Source organism: Haemaphysalis longicornis, unplaced genomic scaffold (genome assembly GCF_048455015.1).
Source record: "Haemaphysalis longicornis isolate Haplotype H1 unplaced genomic scaffold, Haemaphysalis longicornis Haplotype H1 scaffold_5, whole genome shotgun sequence".
Taxonomy (NCBI): Eukaryota; Metazoa; Arthropoda; class Arachnida; order Ixodida; family Ixodidae; genus Haemaphysalis; species Haemaphysalis longicornis.
In genome coordinates, this window is record NW_027526385.1 from 48491368 (window position 1) to 48506975 (window position 15608).

The 15608-nt window shown below is 45.8% G+C and overlaps 1 protein-coding gene across 2 annotated transcripts in view; it reads right to left on the bottom strand.

The window, feature by feature from the left end:
- The window catches only part of LOC144138192 (uncharacterized), a 39863-nt gene extending 24627 nt beyond the window's left edge, over positions 1 to 15236 (bottom strand). Inside the window, exons 1-5 of one of the 2 annotated variants that reach the window (XM_077670366.1) lie at positions 15083 to 15236; positions 9224 to 9310; positions 9030 to 9088; positions 8508 to 8546; positions 998 to 1033 (exon numbers count right to left, since the gene is read on the bottom strand). In XM_077670366.1, coding sequence (XP_077526492.1) covers positions 998 to 1033; positions 8508 to 8546; positions 9030 to 9088; positions 9224 to 9302 — 213 coding nt within the window. In that variant the 5' untranslated portion in view covers positions 9303 to 9310; positions 15083 to 15236. Of the gene's footprint in view, positions 1 to 997; positions 1034 to 8507; positions 8547 to 9029; positions 9089 to 9223; positions 9393 to 15082 lie in introns of both variants that reach the window. The other variant, XM_077670367.1, reaches the window with a different exon arrangement.
- Positions 15237 to 15608: the final 372 nt, after the last annotated feature.

The window sequence follows — 15608 nt, forward strand, 5'->3', positions numbered from 1 at the left end:
CGAAGGCTCGGGATAAATTTTGACCACCTGGGGATCTTCAGTGTTCGCCGTAGTCTAGGTGCAGGGGAGGTTTCGCTTTTTGCCTCTCTCTGAAAAAGAGCCACCGCTGCCGTGATCGAGCCCAGGAATTTTGGGTCAGCGGAAGTGAACTATTCATCTTAAATAATGATGCTGATCAAAACTTTTATTGCGCAAAGCGGAAGGTGTTATGGCCGTTCACCAGTGGGAGAACTCCTTAGATGAGGAATCTTTGCGCTCTAGCTGTCCAGCGCGCCCTTGCGGCCAGGCTCTTCTGATCGTTGAGACTCGGTCTGGTCAGCAGGCTTTCCCACTGCTCTGGAGTAGGAAGTGACGTCGGTGGATGGATGGTGTGCTGTTGCATTCCCATACGATTTGGTATTAGGTGCAGGGGGTAGGACAGATGCTGCTGCATTACCAGATCATTTGTGTATTAGGTGCAGGAGATAGGAGAGACTGCCATTCTTCAGGGTATCGGATGGATTACAATTTGTAAAGTAGCGTCCCATGGGGAAAAGTATTGTTGTGTAAACCACGCTAGGTTACTTTGGTCATTGCTTAGTTAGAGAAATAATACTGCAGGTCTGTTTTGCAACAGAATGCCCCTAAATGAGAAAGAATCAGCACTATTATGAACGGAAGTGCAGGACTCGGAAATAGTTGAAGAGTACTGGACCCGTTCTGTACAGCGAATGCACTGAAATGTCCTGCACTGTTGGGACCATCACTGTCGTGAGTTCTGTGTGCATGTAATGGAAGCTGTTTACAGACAGAACAAATGTACTAAAGATTTGTATTGTATATTCACGAACCTGTTCGTAAAAACGCCCATATTGTTCATGCAAAATTACATAATCGTGCCAACAAAACCAGAAGGAAAAAATCTTGTTTCTGGCAGTCATTATTGGCAGAAATTTGCATGTGTAATGCCGATCAAGCCGGACAAATTACCTTGGGTTGGTTTTCATATAGTACTTACCCGCGCCAGGGTCCGAGACGATGATCTCACATCGGCCTGAAACATAAATGTAGAACAAAACATTGGCGCATGATTCGTTTTAAAACAGTAACTGTTACAGCTGTATCTAGAAATTACTATCTGTTTAGGCATAGGTTCACTTCACTTCCGATAAAAAACAAGCACATTGTAGAGCTTCTTCATCAATGGGGACTGTGTTCGACCACAAGCAGCAGTTATATTACTTAGATTGGTTTTTTTACTCGTTTCGTGCCCTTGTGCGTCGGAGACCGTGTCGGTATTTGACAGGACGGGTACATAGGGATCTGTTCAGCCAGCTCTCCTCGCATCCCGTGTATGTGCTAGGACCTGAGGAAGATTCTTCGTGAGTAATTTGTTTCGGTGGAAATCACCCTCGAGCCGTCAAGGTCAATCCTGTGACCAGCTTTTTCGCAGTATTCGTCCAATTCGCTGCGCTGAATCTCAGAATTGCGGACGTCGTTTTGTGTTGTCGGAGGCGTTCTGAGAAATTCCGGGTTTTGCTGATGTAACTGGCCGGAAAGTTTGCACAAGGAATTTTGTAAGCGACCCCTTGCGTTTTTTCCTTTGGAGGACGCTATTCTGGTCGCAGCATGAGCCGTGGAAGCGTCGACACCGACTTGTGGGTGACGAGAATGCTTTCCTTCGTAAGAATGCGGGATAATGTTTCACTTGTCCCTTTAGCATAGCGGAGGCAAATGCGGGTGGGTCGTGGGGCGGAGGGGGGGGGGGGATACGAGAGAGGCGGCAGAAGCAGGACAATGGTTGTTGACCGGAGGCGTCGAAAGAGCGAAATTCTCTTGATTACTGCCCGATATGTGGAAATGGCTATTCACGTGCCGTAGGAGGTTGCTCGTGTAGCCGGGTTTTTTGACGGCCGCAATGACCGCTTTTAAAGGGGTACTGAAACAAAATTTTGAAGGCGAGATAACCACGGAGATAGATTGGTGTGAACACATATACATCATCTGCAAAATATCAGCGGCGAATACAGCCTAGAACATATTTAAAATCAATTTTAAAATGTGCTAAACGCAACCGAGCAGCCAGCAGAGGATCACGCGCAATCGACAACCCCAGGATATTTTGTAAATAAACAACATCCACACACGTCACGAGTTTGTGTTCGCCGCTTCCGCACTGGCGGAGTTTTTCGCCGGCTCGCCCGGCTCGCCGCTCCAATCGGAGGGCCGGAGGGCGGAGCTTCTGCTCTCGAGAACGGACGACCCGATCGTTGGCGGCGGAGGTGCCGTAATTTCGTCAGCTCATCGGGCAGCTGACCGCGACCAAAGTTCCACAGCGATTCCAGGCACTCTGTTTCTATTACTTTTTATTTACATTGGACGCGCAAACGCGCCGGAGACACGAAAAGCCCACTGAGCGAGCAGCACGGTCGCGGTGCAGGCGGCGGCCACGGCCGCGAAGGGGCGAAGGCCGGAGCAGGTAGCTCGAGTGATAGCTTGTTACCGCTGCACGAAATTGTACCCAGGTCCCAACCATGTGAGCTTATATGAGAAAGGAGTTAATGATGCGATGGCGGGTTGCATTAAAAATTGTCATCTGCACCGCTTACGAGAGCGGCAATCGAATATCCGCCGCAGTGCCAAGCCGAACACATCTGTAGGCGGACCTGTAGGCAGACCGGCCGGCTGCTCCCAGCGCGCGCCTTGCCGCCCTCTGCCTACAGCGTCGCGCGTCGTTCTTTAGCATTTGCACTCGCAGCGCCTGAGTCACGTCCACGGTCGCTTTTTAATTAAGCGGCTCACGAGATCAGTACGTGGGGGCATTCGCAGAAACTGCCGGCGATGCGGATTCGACAGTGCTGCGGCAGCTCTGTGATATCCCTCTGACGGTCACGAGGTCAGCTTTGTTCACACAAAATCCATCGGTTCACGGCACCCGCTGAAACCGAAACTGCAACTGGCCGCATTGAAAATGCCTCTAATTAAATAACCGTCGCACGCTGAAGCAACTGAGGTTTCTACAGGTGATAAGTAGGTCACTAGCTACATACCGCAAAAAAAAAAAAAAAAAAAACAAGATGCAAAATTTTTGTGGCAGTGCCCCTTTAACGCAAAGCTTTACTAACCTCATCGAGCGGTTTCGCCGTCACCGAAAATGTGACCTTCATTTGATCGCAGTTGCACCGCACCTTTGGCAACGCATCACGTGACTCGCAGGGCCGAGCTCTGCCGACAACCGCTTTCGCTGGCCGCCGTTGCTCCCGGCTGGGCGCATGCCCTCCCGCAGCTGAGTCGCGCCCTGACGATGCAATTCGCCGCGTCCATGCGAACTTGGCCATGAATGTGAGCTAAGCGGGGCCGTCTTGTCTTCTATGAGCGTTGCACGGAGGCCTTTGAGCCGTCGTCGGGAAGTGGCTTCTGGCCACTCCTCCGGTATCGTCCGGCGAGAAGCTTTACTGGAGAGGGTCAGGAATGCCAAGCGCACGAGTCTACCGTCGGAGACTGAAGAATAGACTCAGGGGAACCTAGCGCCCGAGTCTAGACAAAGAATAGACGAAGCTAGCGTCGGAGAGGGAGGAAACCTTTTGCGAAAGAATCCAAAACACGCCTGGTATGCGATGATCCAGTTGTCAGCGCAGAAAGGAAAGGTCCAATTACTTCTTCCGTATATAGGGTGGCTTGACACTCGTGGATCTGAGTGGGAACCAAACGCCGTTCAGCTTGCCGTAAGTTGTTTTCTTCAGGAGAGTGGACCAGGGAATAGAGATGGAGGCTGCGAGGCACGGCGTACAAGTGCCGGCAGGTGTTGGCGAAGGCGACACCATTCTTGAAGGCTGAGATGCTCGAGCTGACGCTTACATAACGCTATGCCAGCGCTGCTACTTCTCCGCCCAAGTCAAAGTGCTCGGGCTAGTTTACAAAATTCCTTGTGCAGAATGCCCTGCAGTTACGACGGCGAAATCCGGAATTTTCCAGAACGCCTTCGACTACACAAAGACGACATTCGCAAGTCTGACATTCAGCGTGCTGCAATGGCCGAACACTGTACAGTGTTCTAGGAGGTAGAGTATCGTAATGCAGGGGGAATACCAATGGAGAGCGTGGGTCCCTTTTGCAATGAAAAAACTGTATGCCGTGCAGGCGTTCCCAAATAACTCCTGTTGCCGGCCGCGCCACCAATAAGTTTTTAAACCAAACAAAACAGTTATTTGACGGCTTTTACAAAGCTTTATATCCTAAAATAAAGGATTAGGGTTTCTTAGGGCAACAACTAGGGATTAGTGAGCAAAAAAAAACTTCTAAACTCAAGTGGTAAGCAGCGGCCGCCAGGGGTGCTGCTTACAACAGGCGTTCATCAGCATAAATTTCCATCGCAAAAGGGACCCACCCAGTCGGCCCCGAACGACTCACCGTTCTGTTCTAGTACACTGTAACATGCGGAAAATTTGGCCACAGGATTGACTTTGGCGGAGCGAAGGTGATTGGAAACGATACAAATTACTCACAAAGAATCCTCCTCGAGTCCTGGCACATACAAGGAACCCAAGGAGGGCTGAAGAGATTCCTAGGCGCGTTTCCCGCCAGCTACGCCCATGCCTTCTGACACGTAAGGGCGAAAAAAGAGCAGAAGAAAAAAGAAGAGACCGTGTATATAACTGCACCTCGGGTTAGAACACAGTGATCCGTGAAGAAGGTGCCAAGTATGCCGCAAAACGTTGTGACTGCAATGTAAACGCCCTTGGTTGGTGTGCTTGGCTATTTCTCAGGTTTGGCCCAACCAGAGTTCTTTGAAGGATGTTCACATTCAGGAGCAATCATTTCATGAAGCTACGCACTGTTCGTGCAGTGAAAACAAAGACGGCAAAAAAAAGAACCAAAACTGACAAAATGGCCGTGTTGGAATATACCGCCATGAGTTGCCCGCATAATAAAAAAGGCCAAGGAAAGGGTGGGCGTTAGTGCAGTGTTATCTGGTGCTCAACCGGCTGCGAATGTGGTGGGAGTGCGTAAATTATAAATAAAAATGAAAGATTGATTGATTGATTGAATAATTGGTCGAATAATTGATTGTTCAATTGAATAATTGGTTGATCGATTGTTTGGTTGAAATATTGATTGATTAATTTGTTAATTGATTGATTGGAGGGTTTAACGAGCCAACGCAACGCAGGCGATGAGGCGCGCCATGGTGGAGGGCTCCCGATTAATTTCGACAACCTTTAACATTCGCCGAAATCTCGTACACACCCGCCGCGGTGGCTCAGTGGCTAAGGCGTTGCGCTGCTGAGCACGAGGTCGCGGGTTCGATTCCCGGCCGCGGCGGCCGCTTTTCTGATGGAGGCGAAAAGCAAAAACGCCCGTGTGTACGAGATTTCGGCGCACGTTAAGGATACCTAGGTGGTCAAAATTAATCCGGAGACCTCCACTACGGCGCGCCTCATCGCCTGCGTTGCGTCGGCGCGTTAAACCGTACAGTAAATCAATCAATCAATCAATCAATCAATCAATCAATCAATCAATCAATCAATCAATCAATCAATCAATCAATCAATCAAATCTCGTACACACGGGCATTTTTGCTCTTCGCTTTAATCAGAATAGCGGCCGCCGCTGCCCCGAATCGAACCGGTGTCCTCGTGCTCAGCAGCACAACGCCTTAGCCACTGAGCCACTTGGGCGGGTGTTAGGGGAAAGACCAGGGCATCGGAAAAAGTAAGCCCAGTGTTTTCTTGACTGGCAGGGATGAGTAATCTGCAAACTTCACGTATTATGCTGGTGATCGTACATCAGCAAAACTGTTAAATATATCAATGATCATCTGATGGGACATTCCCGCAGCCTACGCTCATTTAGCGGCCGCCAGCTGGTCTCCATTTTTACAGCCCGCAAATATAGCTCACGCTGCAAGGCTTGAAAGGTTGTGAGGCCTTTGAAGGGTGCACGCAGGAGACATTTTTGTGAAGCATACGTGATCCCCAAGAAAGGCGATGCACGTGTCACCTATAATTCTGTGTAGCATTCGGTGTGGCGTTCAGGTTGTTTCAAATTGCGTTGGCGTTTTGCTTCTTTTTGTCTTTGGTAAAAACGATTACCCATGCGCAGTAAAGACAATTCATTGTTCTTCGTTTCACCGCGTACCTTAACTTCTTGCGCTCTGTTTCTGCCACCTGCATGGTTTTGCGTTCTGCTGTTCATACGCGAATATAAAATTCCGCTTTTAGTCGTTACCATGTCTGCATCACTTTTTGTAGCAGGTTTTGCGCAGTTTTTATATTGTCGTATGCACCGCTAGCGCAGTTTTTACTCGCGGCCATGTGTCCACAATTTCATTTTTTGACCGCTTCCTTTGCGCAATTTCTGATCGTTGTTGTGTCTGAACTAGCACAAATTTATGTTTTATTCTCACAGTGCATGCAGTTACCTCAGTGTCCCTAGAACTCCCCATCACATTGCATACCTGTTCTTGCGAAGCTGGCCCTTTCACGGCGCGCCAAGGCGGCACAGCTGTAGCAATGCTAGATAGAGCTGCTACCCACGTGTTCAAAGTTACACTTATCCTTTGAAACTTTGAAACATTGAACTTTTCTCTAAGGAAATTGTCTGCGTAGTCACATCTGTGAGCAACCGCTGCCTAGGGCCCTATTATCGACGCACTATATCCACCGGAAACTGTGAATTTACCGGAAGTATTTTCTAATTGGCTTTCAGTTTTGGTCACACTCTTTCGGTTGACAAAGTGGTTGTGTGTGCTTTCGTCATTTTGACATTTGATGACGTTTGCTGGCACAAGTTCTACAGGTTGCCTTGTTTCTATCTAATGAAGACGCGTAGTTATTGACCGGCCATAAAAAAACGAAGCGAAATGCAGCGGACATGACAACGTAGGCCTGTGTTTGCGATTGAACAACAGTACGCTTGTATGTCACCCCTCTCTGTGGTTGGCTGAGATGGCGTGACGTAATATAAACGTTGGCGGAAATGTATACGCCACACATTGGCAACTTCAACGTGCGTAAAAGTGACTTGATGCTGCGTTCACCTTGCAAGTGGCGGCTGTTGCCGCCGCAAAAAAGGGCAAATAATTTCATCGACCTTCGGTGCCGAGATGTCTCCGTGAATTTTCAATAGGCGGAGTTTCGCCCGACGCGCGATTTAAAACGGTTTTCTAGTGAAAGAAACAACAGTTTTTACTGTTTTCAAGTCAGCGATAACGGCGTATAAAAATAAGGCCCCTTATTTTGTTTTTATGGTTGCCAATACCGTAACATAAAAGGGCAGTACAAACCTCTCTATTCGAAATATCCCAACGCATGGCATTTCTCGACACTCCTTCTAGTAAGCTGGTAAGTCACATGATCAAATTGGAGAGCAAAAACAAGGAAAAATAGCTGTTTTATTCATTACGGCGCTGGTTGAGGTCGAGCGTGACGAAATAGTGAACCGTCGGCATCGGTACGCTCCGCCGTTTTCAGGAGTAGCGTTTCGCTGCCCTTACCGTGCCATACAACCGATGATCAAGGCCGTACTTTTCTGTGATCAAACTTGTAACGTAGCATCAGATGACAGCATGGCGGTGGAGGTGGCCGAGAAGGTGACAACAAAACAAAGGTTGTGGCAGGTTTAACTAAAAGCGATTAAAAAAATGAATAGGTGCAGTAAAAAAATTCCCCCGCATTTCCCCGAGGGGGAGAATGTGAAAGTGCGAATGCACGGTTGTCGGCCCGCTTGCGGCGCTTGCGCTCGGCCCCCACAGCCCACCGCCTCGCCGCCTTCTCTTCCATCTCTTCCATCGGGTTTGTAGTATCACGTGTACACCACGCAGTTATCAAGCCGCTATAACGCCGCTGAGTCGCCAACGCACGCCGCGGACGACGTAGTTTGAATGTGTTAAAGATATAAGGCGCGTCACTAACACTGATATCACCGTCGCGTCCGTGGCTTGGTCGGTAGAGCGTCGCGCTGCGGCCGCAAAGTCCTCGGATCGAAACCTGGCGCCGGATGCTGTTTCTTTTTTAAATATAGAGGAGCACTGCGGACGCCGCCGCCGCCGGCGGTGGATGGTTTGGGGTCGCTTATAAAGTGCATTCGCACTTAAAAGATTGCTCGATGTTCTTTAGCTCAACATCCGCCTTTCGCTCGCTTTGGGATCAACGTTGCTCGATCGCCTTGTGGTATTGACGCCAATTTTGACCTGCAGAAATGTGTGTCCCTTCCCAGACTCAGCAGCCACCGTAATTTTTGTAAGGCATACCGAAAGTTGTATATTTTTATGTGCAATATTTGATACTTTGGTTGTGATCTTTACGAGTGACGCGCCAAACTACACTTCATTGCGCCATGGCAATACGTGCTCACTTCACTAATTGCTTACGTTGGGATTACGCAAAAGCATTGCGAATTGACTGTGAATTTACGCAGCCAAGATTAGGTCTCCCAATGCGGTAAAGCTGACGGCCGACGCGATCTTGAGTTATGCGCGGCTGACAGTTCGCTGCAAGTAGCTGGATTCCAAAAGAAATAAGACTTACTCTTGACGTTCCGCAGAGCGTCATGGTCCCGTTGATGCACTGTAATGACAGCGTAAAGATATACAGGTAAACGCTATTCAGTTATGATGTGACCATTTCTTAACGCTAGACGGTTGGTTGTCCTAATAAGTGTAATGGAAAAAATTATTGGAAGTTTATAGAGTAATTGTGCTCCCTCTTTGGGAGACCACTGAGTTCATGTGCACTGACTGATCTACAAATGAGGAGCATTATTTGGCGTACGAGAAGCACTTCCTCTTACACCAGGGGCATGCGAAAAGGCTCGCAAAAATTCCACAACCGAAGCATGGAAGATTAGGAATAACATAAATAAAAGGACTGTGGCTTAAGAAGTAAAATGCCTGCAAAACGTTTTTTTATGACAAGGAAAAATTGTTTCCTTAGAAAGAAGTCATCGTATACACTAACTCAAACACATAAAATGCGGTCTTTTGTCATATTTCTTCCAATTGCATGAAGTGTATTAGAGACAGAAATTCCCGTCATAACTGTATACATTACCTTGTGAATGTCCATCAGATCCGGAAAGGCAACATTTGTGCACTGGACCTGGGTCGAACCTGAAATCAGAAAAGAAACTACGGTGAGCACAAGAGAGAACTCTGCCTGGCAAGTTTTCCATATGTTTATAGGAAAAATTTCTTTTGTTATTAGCTCATCACAAAATTAGATCAAACACGTGCACATTGTCTCACCGGAAACGGCGGAGGCTCGTGATGCCGCAAAAATAAGGATGAGAGCGCAGAAGACTCCGGAAGAGGTGAGTGCCCGCATGGTTGTTGCTTTTGCAGGAGATAATCAAGGAAAAACTTTTGTAATTAGGTTGTTTCCTGATTTGGTGGCAGATCTAGCGTTTATACGATGCTGTGAACCGTAAAAAATAATTAAAGGAAGAAATGAGAAGATCACGTCAACAAAGGGGTAAAAAAACTAATATTGCAAAGTTTTAGTGCCTTTTCTATACGTCTGTTTAAGATAACTGACTTGAAAGGCCGAATGTGAGGCTTTTGAAGCGGAGCAACATTACTTGATATGTAGATATGTGCCCTTGTTCGGGTATTTTATTATAGTCTTAACGATGGCTGATCAAATAAGGGAAAATTAAAAATTACAAAAACTTCGAATGAAGCATCAGAGAGAGCATATTGTTTCCTTGAGTTCTACAGTAGTGATCCTCAAGCACGACTTGTAATAGATTCCTTTTGCAAGTGCAAAAGTGGCGGCGACTACACGTAGTTAGTTAAAGCGCATGACATTGGCGAACACTGCGCTTGCTATTGATATTAAATTTATATGTGTACCTATTTAATGCCCGTCTTCCGTGTGCACAGACCTTCTACACGTATTTAAACCTGACAAAAATCCGGCTTGAAAGCAAGTGCTACTCCCAAAAATGACATAGGGAAGCAAGCCATTCAACGATGCCACTTTTAAAGCGAAACTTTCTTGGCGGGACCGATGACGTCCTGCTGAAAAAATTTACACCATCTTCCCGCGATGGGAACCATGGGGTAGATGCAACGCATCGGGGGTGGCCGTTGCGTTTCTGTTATGTTAGCGATGTCAGCGTGCGGATTGCTGTTGTTGTGCATCCTATTTACGCAGCATGTTCACCCCCGATGCGTCGCATCTACCCCATGGTTCCCTTCGCGGGAAGATGGTGTAAATTTTTAACCGAGTGCAAGCTGCACGCTAACGAACAGCTGGCACGGCGACGGGAGCGAGCGCAGCCGAGCGCAAGCTGCGCGCTGACCGCTATGACGCACAGATGGCGCTGCGGTGAGAGCGGCAGAGCGCGCAGCTGCCGCGGCGAGGAGAATAAGGGAGGGATGCGGACTACGCCACGACAACGACGCGGGACAAGGCGAGTTAAAGAAATGCGTTGCATCTAAAACTAGTGCATTTCCTCGTTGATGGTTGGTAGACCATAAAGCTCTCTTTGGGGAACGGTGCTTGCGTGAAACCGGGCTTTGATTTTGTGAAAGCGGGTACTTGAAAATTGCGGAAAAGGAACGCTCCTAGATAAGACAATACAGGTATTGATCATGAAGAAGTAATAAAATAGTGCATCATGCGCCGAAATCGTCGCATGGGTTCATTCTTTCTTGGCGATTTGGGTCTTTAAAAGTTTGACGATAAATGGAACCCACTTTTAGGTAATGTTGGACGCGCCTTCAGCTTTCGTGCTTCCTTCAACTTTCCTTAGCAAGGGATGGATTTTTTTTTCATTGTCGGTATGGTTCGGCACCTTCATGAAGGTATTCGAGGATTCTCGAAATATTAGATGCCGCTTTTTTGCAGCCAATGTTTTAAAAAATATTTGTCAAATTACCCAGGTTGAACGCTAACAACGCAGTGTGAGCTCGTAGCAAGCTCCAGAAAAGAAGCTACAAAAGGCCCCCAAAATGGTTGCTCGTGCAGATGTAATTAGCTAATATTATGTTTATTTCCTAGATGCAGCGTTTATCAGTAAAAAGCAAGTTCTGCAATAATACTCTAAGCCGCGCTCCTGAAAATCGCATGCCCTTTTTTTTGCGAACAGCTTCGAAGACATTTCGCTCCGCATGTTTTACGTTAGCATGCATGAATGTGTGATTGTTGTTACCATTAGTGTTACTTTGACGGTAGGACAGGTGTCATACTTTTGACTCAAATCAGACCTTTCAACGTGCCATTCAAGAAAAGCGTGCTTCATTTTTGTTCACGCAATCCCCAAGAAAGATATATGGGTAGGTTACAAAATCCCCATATGTTTCGCGCCAGTGTACTCAGTTAACTCCAGCCATGCGCATACTGAGATCTCGTGTATTCGTGTGTGTTTCTCAAAATTTAAAAAAATGTATCCCGTTTCAGCTAAAGAAAGCTAAACTGAGCATTATGTTTCGGAAGTCCAGGTTCTTTGTTGAGTAAACTGACTAATCAAATGTGAGCTTCAAATCCAAGATATAAGACGATTGTACTTCTTGGATGAAGAAAAGTACGAGTTTTCTGAAAATCGGCCACTGTTGACATATGCTGCGAATGGCCAAATAAAGAAAACCTGAAGTGTATGCACAGGTCAAACTCTATGACGCGTTTTACTGCTGACCCAACTGATTGATGGAAAAAACTTTCTACATCTGTAGCAACTGTCGCCCACAAAGCCGGCATTTAATCGTTTTATTACGAGCTGCTTTTATTTTCCTGTTCGCTGTCCTTTCGACTAAACGTGACCGTGAAGATAGGGCAGGAAGGGAGGGAATAAGAAGCTGTAGTGGAGGAAGGGATTGAAAAAAGAAAGTGGGAGATAGTGTGCAGAGTTATGTGTAATCAGACCATCTCTGATGGGCTGTACGCATAGTAACATTGCCACGTAGAGATTAAGGAAACAATAAAGTTTCCACCACATTCTCTGAAAGCGATGGTGCGACTACTCTTGTAAGATCGCCTCCATCGTTAACGGCCAGTCAGCAGACGGCGAATCAGACCATTTACAGAATAGGAGCTTCTGCAGGAGAAACACGGTCGTTAAGATGCCGAATTTTGTTTCGTGTAGAGCGATATTTCTCATGGTGACTTTACAATTCTGCGTTCTATCACTTAACTGAGAGCGAACCATGAATCACATCAGTTTTTGGAGGTCACATTTTTAGCATCCTTTTTAATTCAATATTTCACCATCACATAGGCGGAGCCACTACAAAAACACTTTCTAAACACGGGTTTGTACGAAGAAAAAGTTTCCAAAAGCAAACTTGAACCCACTACTGGGAATGGGGGCACGGTTTACAGTCAACCTTTTTAGCGTCACAGAAAGAAAGGTTAGATTTAATGCAAAACACAAGTACACATTAGCCAATTTGTTTCTATGCAAATAAATATTTTTTGCTTCGACGTATTTCAATCACGTTTAGAGCATCTAGGGTAAAGCACGATGGCTAACAGCGGGAAAGCTGGACAAAAACAAGAAAAGGGGGAAGCACAAACAAGCGCTGACTTTCAGCTGACTTCTTTCGAAAAAAAAAACAAAAACAAATATATTCATACGTCGCATCCTCACAGGGCTGGTGCGAAAAGAAAAGACAGAGAAAAAAAAACACCCTAGCTGCTGACACCGTTGCTACAGATTATGAAAATTACATTTCAAGCTATGCCCAGATAAGAAATCTCTTTTTCATGCAAAAGAACAGAAGGCTGACTGACGCAATCCGTCGGATGCTTAATAATGTGCGCTGCCTCGGCCAGCTTCCCGTCCGCCTGGTTCCTATGAAAGAACAAAATCGTAGTGTCTGCAAACCGAGGTGTGCAACCGCACTGCTTGCAATGAGGAAGCTGGCTGAGGCAGCGCACATTATTAAGCATCCGACGGATTGCGTCAGTCAGCCTTCTGTTCTTTTACATGAAAAAGAGATTTCTTATCTGGGCATAGCTTGAAATGTAATTTTCATAATCTGTAGCAACGGTGTCAGCAGCTAGGGTGTTTTTTTTCTCTGTCTTTTCTTTTCGCACCAGCCCTGTGAGGATGCGACGTATGTATATATTTGTTTTTGTTTTTTTCGAAAGAAGTCAGCTGAAAGTCAGCGCTTGTTTGTGCTTCCCCCTTTTCTTGTTTTTGTCCAGCTTTAACGCTGTTCATCGAACACTACCAACTAGCCCAGTTTACAACACTCCTGCGATGAAACACGGCAGGGTTGGTAAGAGCCAGGATGACTACGTCAGTGAAAGAAGAAAGTGGTACACGCTGGTACACCATACTGCCCCGGAGAGAATCGCCGAACTCCTGTTCTAAATTCTCACTTGAATTGCCTGGTTTAAAAGCCTTGGGCCTTTTGCAGGAGACGGGCTGCTGGTTTCTGATTCGCCCATTTCCCCATCCGCCATAGAGGGGCCGCCTAGAATTGTGGCCCACCTTTAGGTGGTTTTAGTTCTCATCACAGCGCCGAATACCAACGTTTTATCCGATCAAGTGATGTACCCTTGGCCAAAGCTAAAATTTGGTTCGGGCGTCCGTACGAACGCAGGTACGCGGTATCTCTGGTAGATAGTAAGGTATCTGATTCTGGTGAACATAAAATTTGCGGGACTGATGAGCCCCCGGCTGAGCCGACGTGCGAGTTGAGATCAAAATGTATATTTGCATTTATAAGAGCAAAGAAAGGAAACGTTAAGGTGAACATAAAGAGAAAGGTGTGTTAGAGACTGGGAGCGGTGGTGGCAGTGGCAGTTGCAAGGGATGCTGACACGGACATCCACATGAAATTGATCTGCAGAACCATGATACGCGTTGCACACGTAATCAGGAACAGGTTGAGGAAGAGCACCCATGTGGGCGTCTTTGCGAGTGTGTGAACTGACCCATCACCTGTTCTCCTACATTATTTTGAAAGAAATACGTACAAAAAATTAAAATTTATGTGTTAACGAACTCTGTTGATAAAGAATGATCGAACCTTTATGTACGTGGCGTTGATTCTTTTTAGTCTTTTTAGATCAAATGTCATTATATCAACTTAACTCTTCTCCAAGAAATCATAATATTTATGTTTCCAGCTGGGGCGGCATGTCAGGGAGAGAAATGTTCTGCCGATAAAAATGTTCAGTCGATATACGTCAGAGCGAAGCTGTTTATGTGATAGAAGAGCGAATTTATTCGTGTTAAGAGATGTACCCACACAACCAATTTCAAAGCTCACCCATAAGCAATGAACGTTACTCTTGTGGGTGTTGTACGTTAAATGTGTAATTTAAAATTGAAGGTCTGACTATAGCAAATTTTGTATTATGTGACAATATCACGTATATAAATTTAGGGTGTAAAAACTACTGCAGAGCGATGTTTTGTAATGTTCGTAGCTCTAAATGAGCATAACAATTACATTGACTACATTTAACCATCGCCATAACGAAATTCATTAAGCGAAGTCTCGCTTTATTTAATGTTTTTAGAGTGCGGTCTGCTTTGCAGAAAGAGCAAATCATGCAATCTTTTAACAAAGGGGCGTTTACAACAAAGTCAGATTCGCGTCCGAGTTTGTTGTAACACGGGTGGACTGTATACGTCATCGTATTGATTTCTTACAGTTTTGCGCCACAATATTGCTTGCTACTTGTTTGTATCTTTGAAGTCGTCTGAAAATTTTCAAGATTTTTGTACGAATGCAACTGCATTCAATCTGACTACGAGGGAGCCTAAAGGCTAAGGTACAGTGAAGTTTGAGGCGAAACATTCGCGCTATATATTTTATTGAATATTATGGATTGAAAATCCGCCTTCCGGGCCCTATTTTATTACTTCTGGACAGATTAGAACGTTTCAATACAAAAGGTGGTCTGTCCGAAATATTTGTCCGAAATTTTCTGGTTACGTACACACTGATAACACATTTTAATGTACCTCGCAGCAACGTGCACGCAACAAGTAAAAAATAACAAATTTACTTCGTATTCATTCTTAATCTCAAATTCCCTAGCTAAACTTTCTCGCAAGCAATTCCAAGTATTCCAAATGTACTAGCTCGTTATCAAAAGCAAGCACTGGAGTTTTGGAAAGTTTTAGCAAAGAAATGAGAACTTACCACTTAAGGCTGTACTCAATGTATTAGCCTTGTTCGGTAGGAAAAGTATACGGGGACTTTTGCACACACGATGTTGTTAACGTGAAAATTGCAGCGGCCTTCCACTCAGAATCAATTTTTATATGCTCTTCTGCCCTTAGTCGCCTCTTGTGCTTGCACCTGACCTCTTCCAATCAGCATGAAGTCGGCTTCTACCAACACAAGTCCACTCTTATAGCATTTTGAAGGGCATACAAGCAAAAGAAGGGACATAAAGTGTGTTATACGACTGAAGTAGATTTTCCACTGAGATCCAGCTGAATTGTCTGCTGCTCCCAATGACCTTTATATAAGTTTCCTCGCACTCTCCTGTCGTGTCAGCAAGAAACCCGTCATTGTCATACTTGTTATTTAGAATTGTGACCATACACGGGACACGAAAACAAGAAACCAGCATGTGACAAAGATAAAAATTTCAAATGATGTGTTAACGAGAACCATTCATATGCACACCACCGCCATTTAAAAAAGTGTTTTCATGGACCTC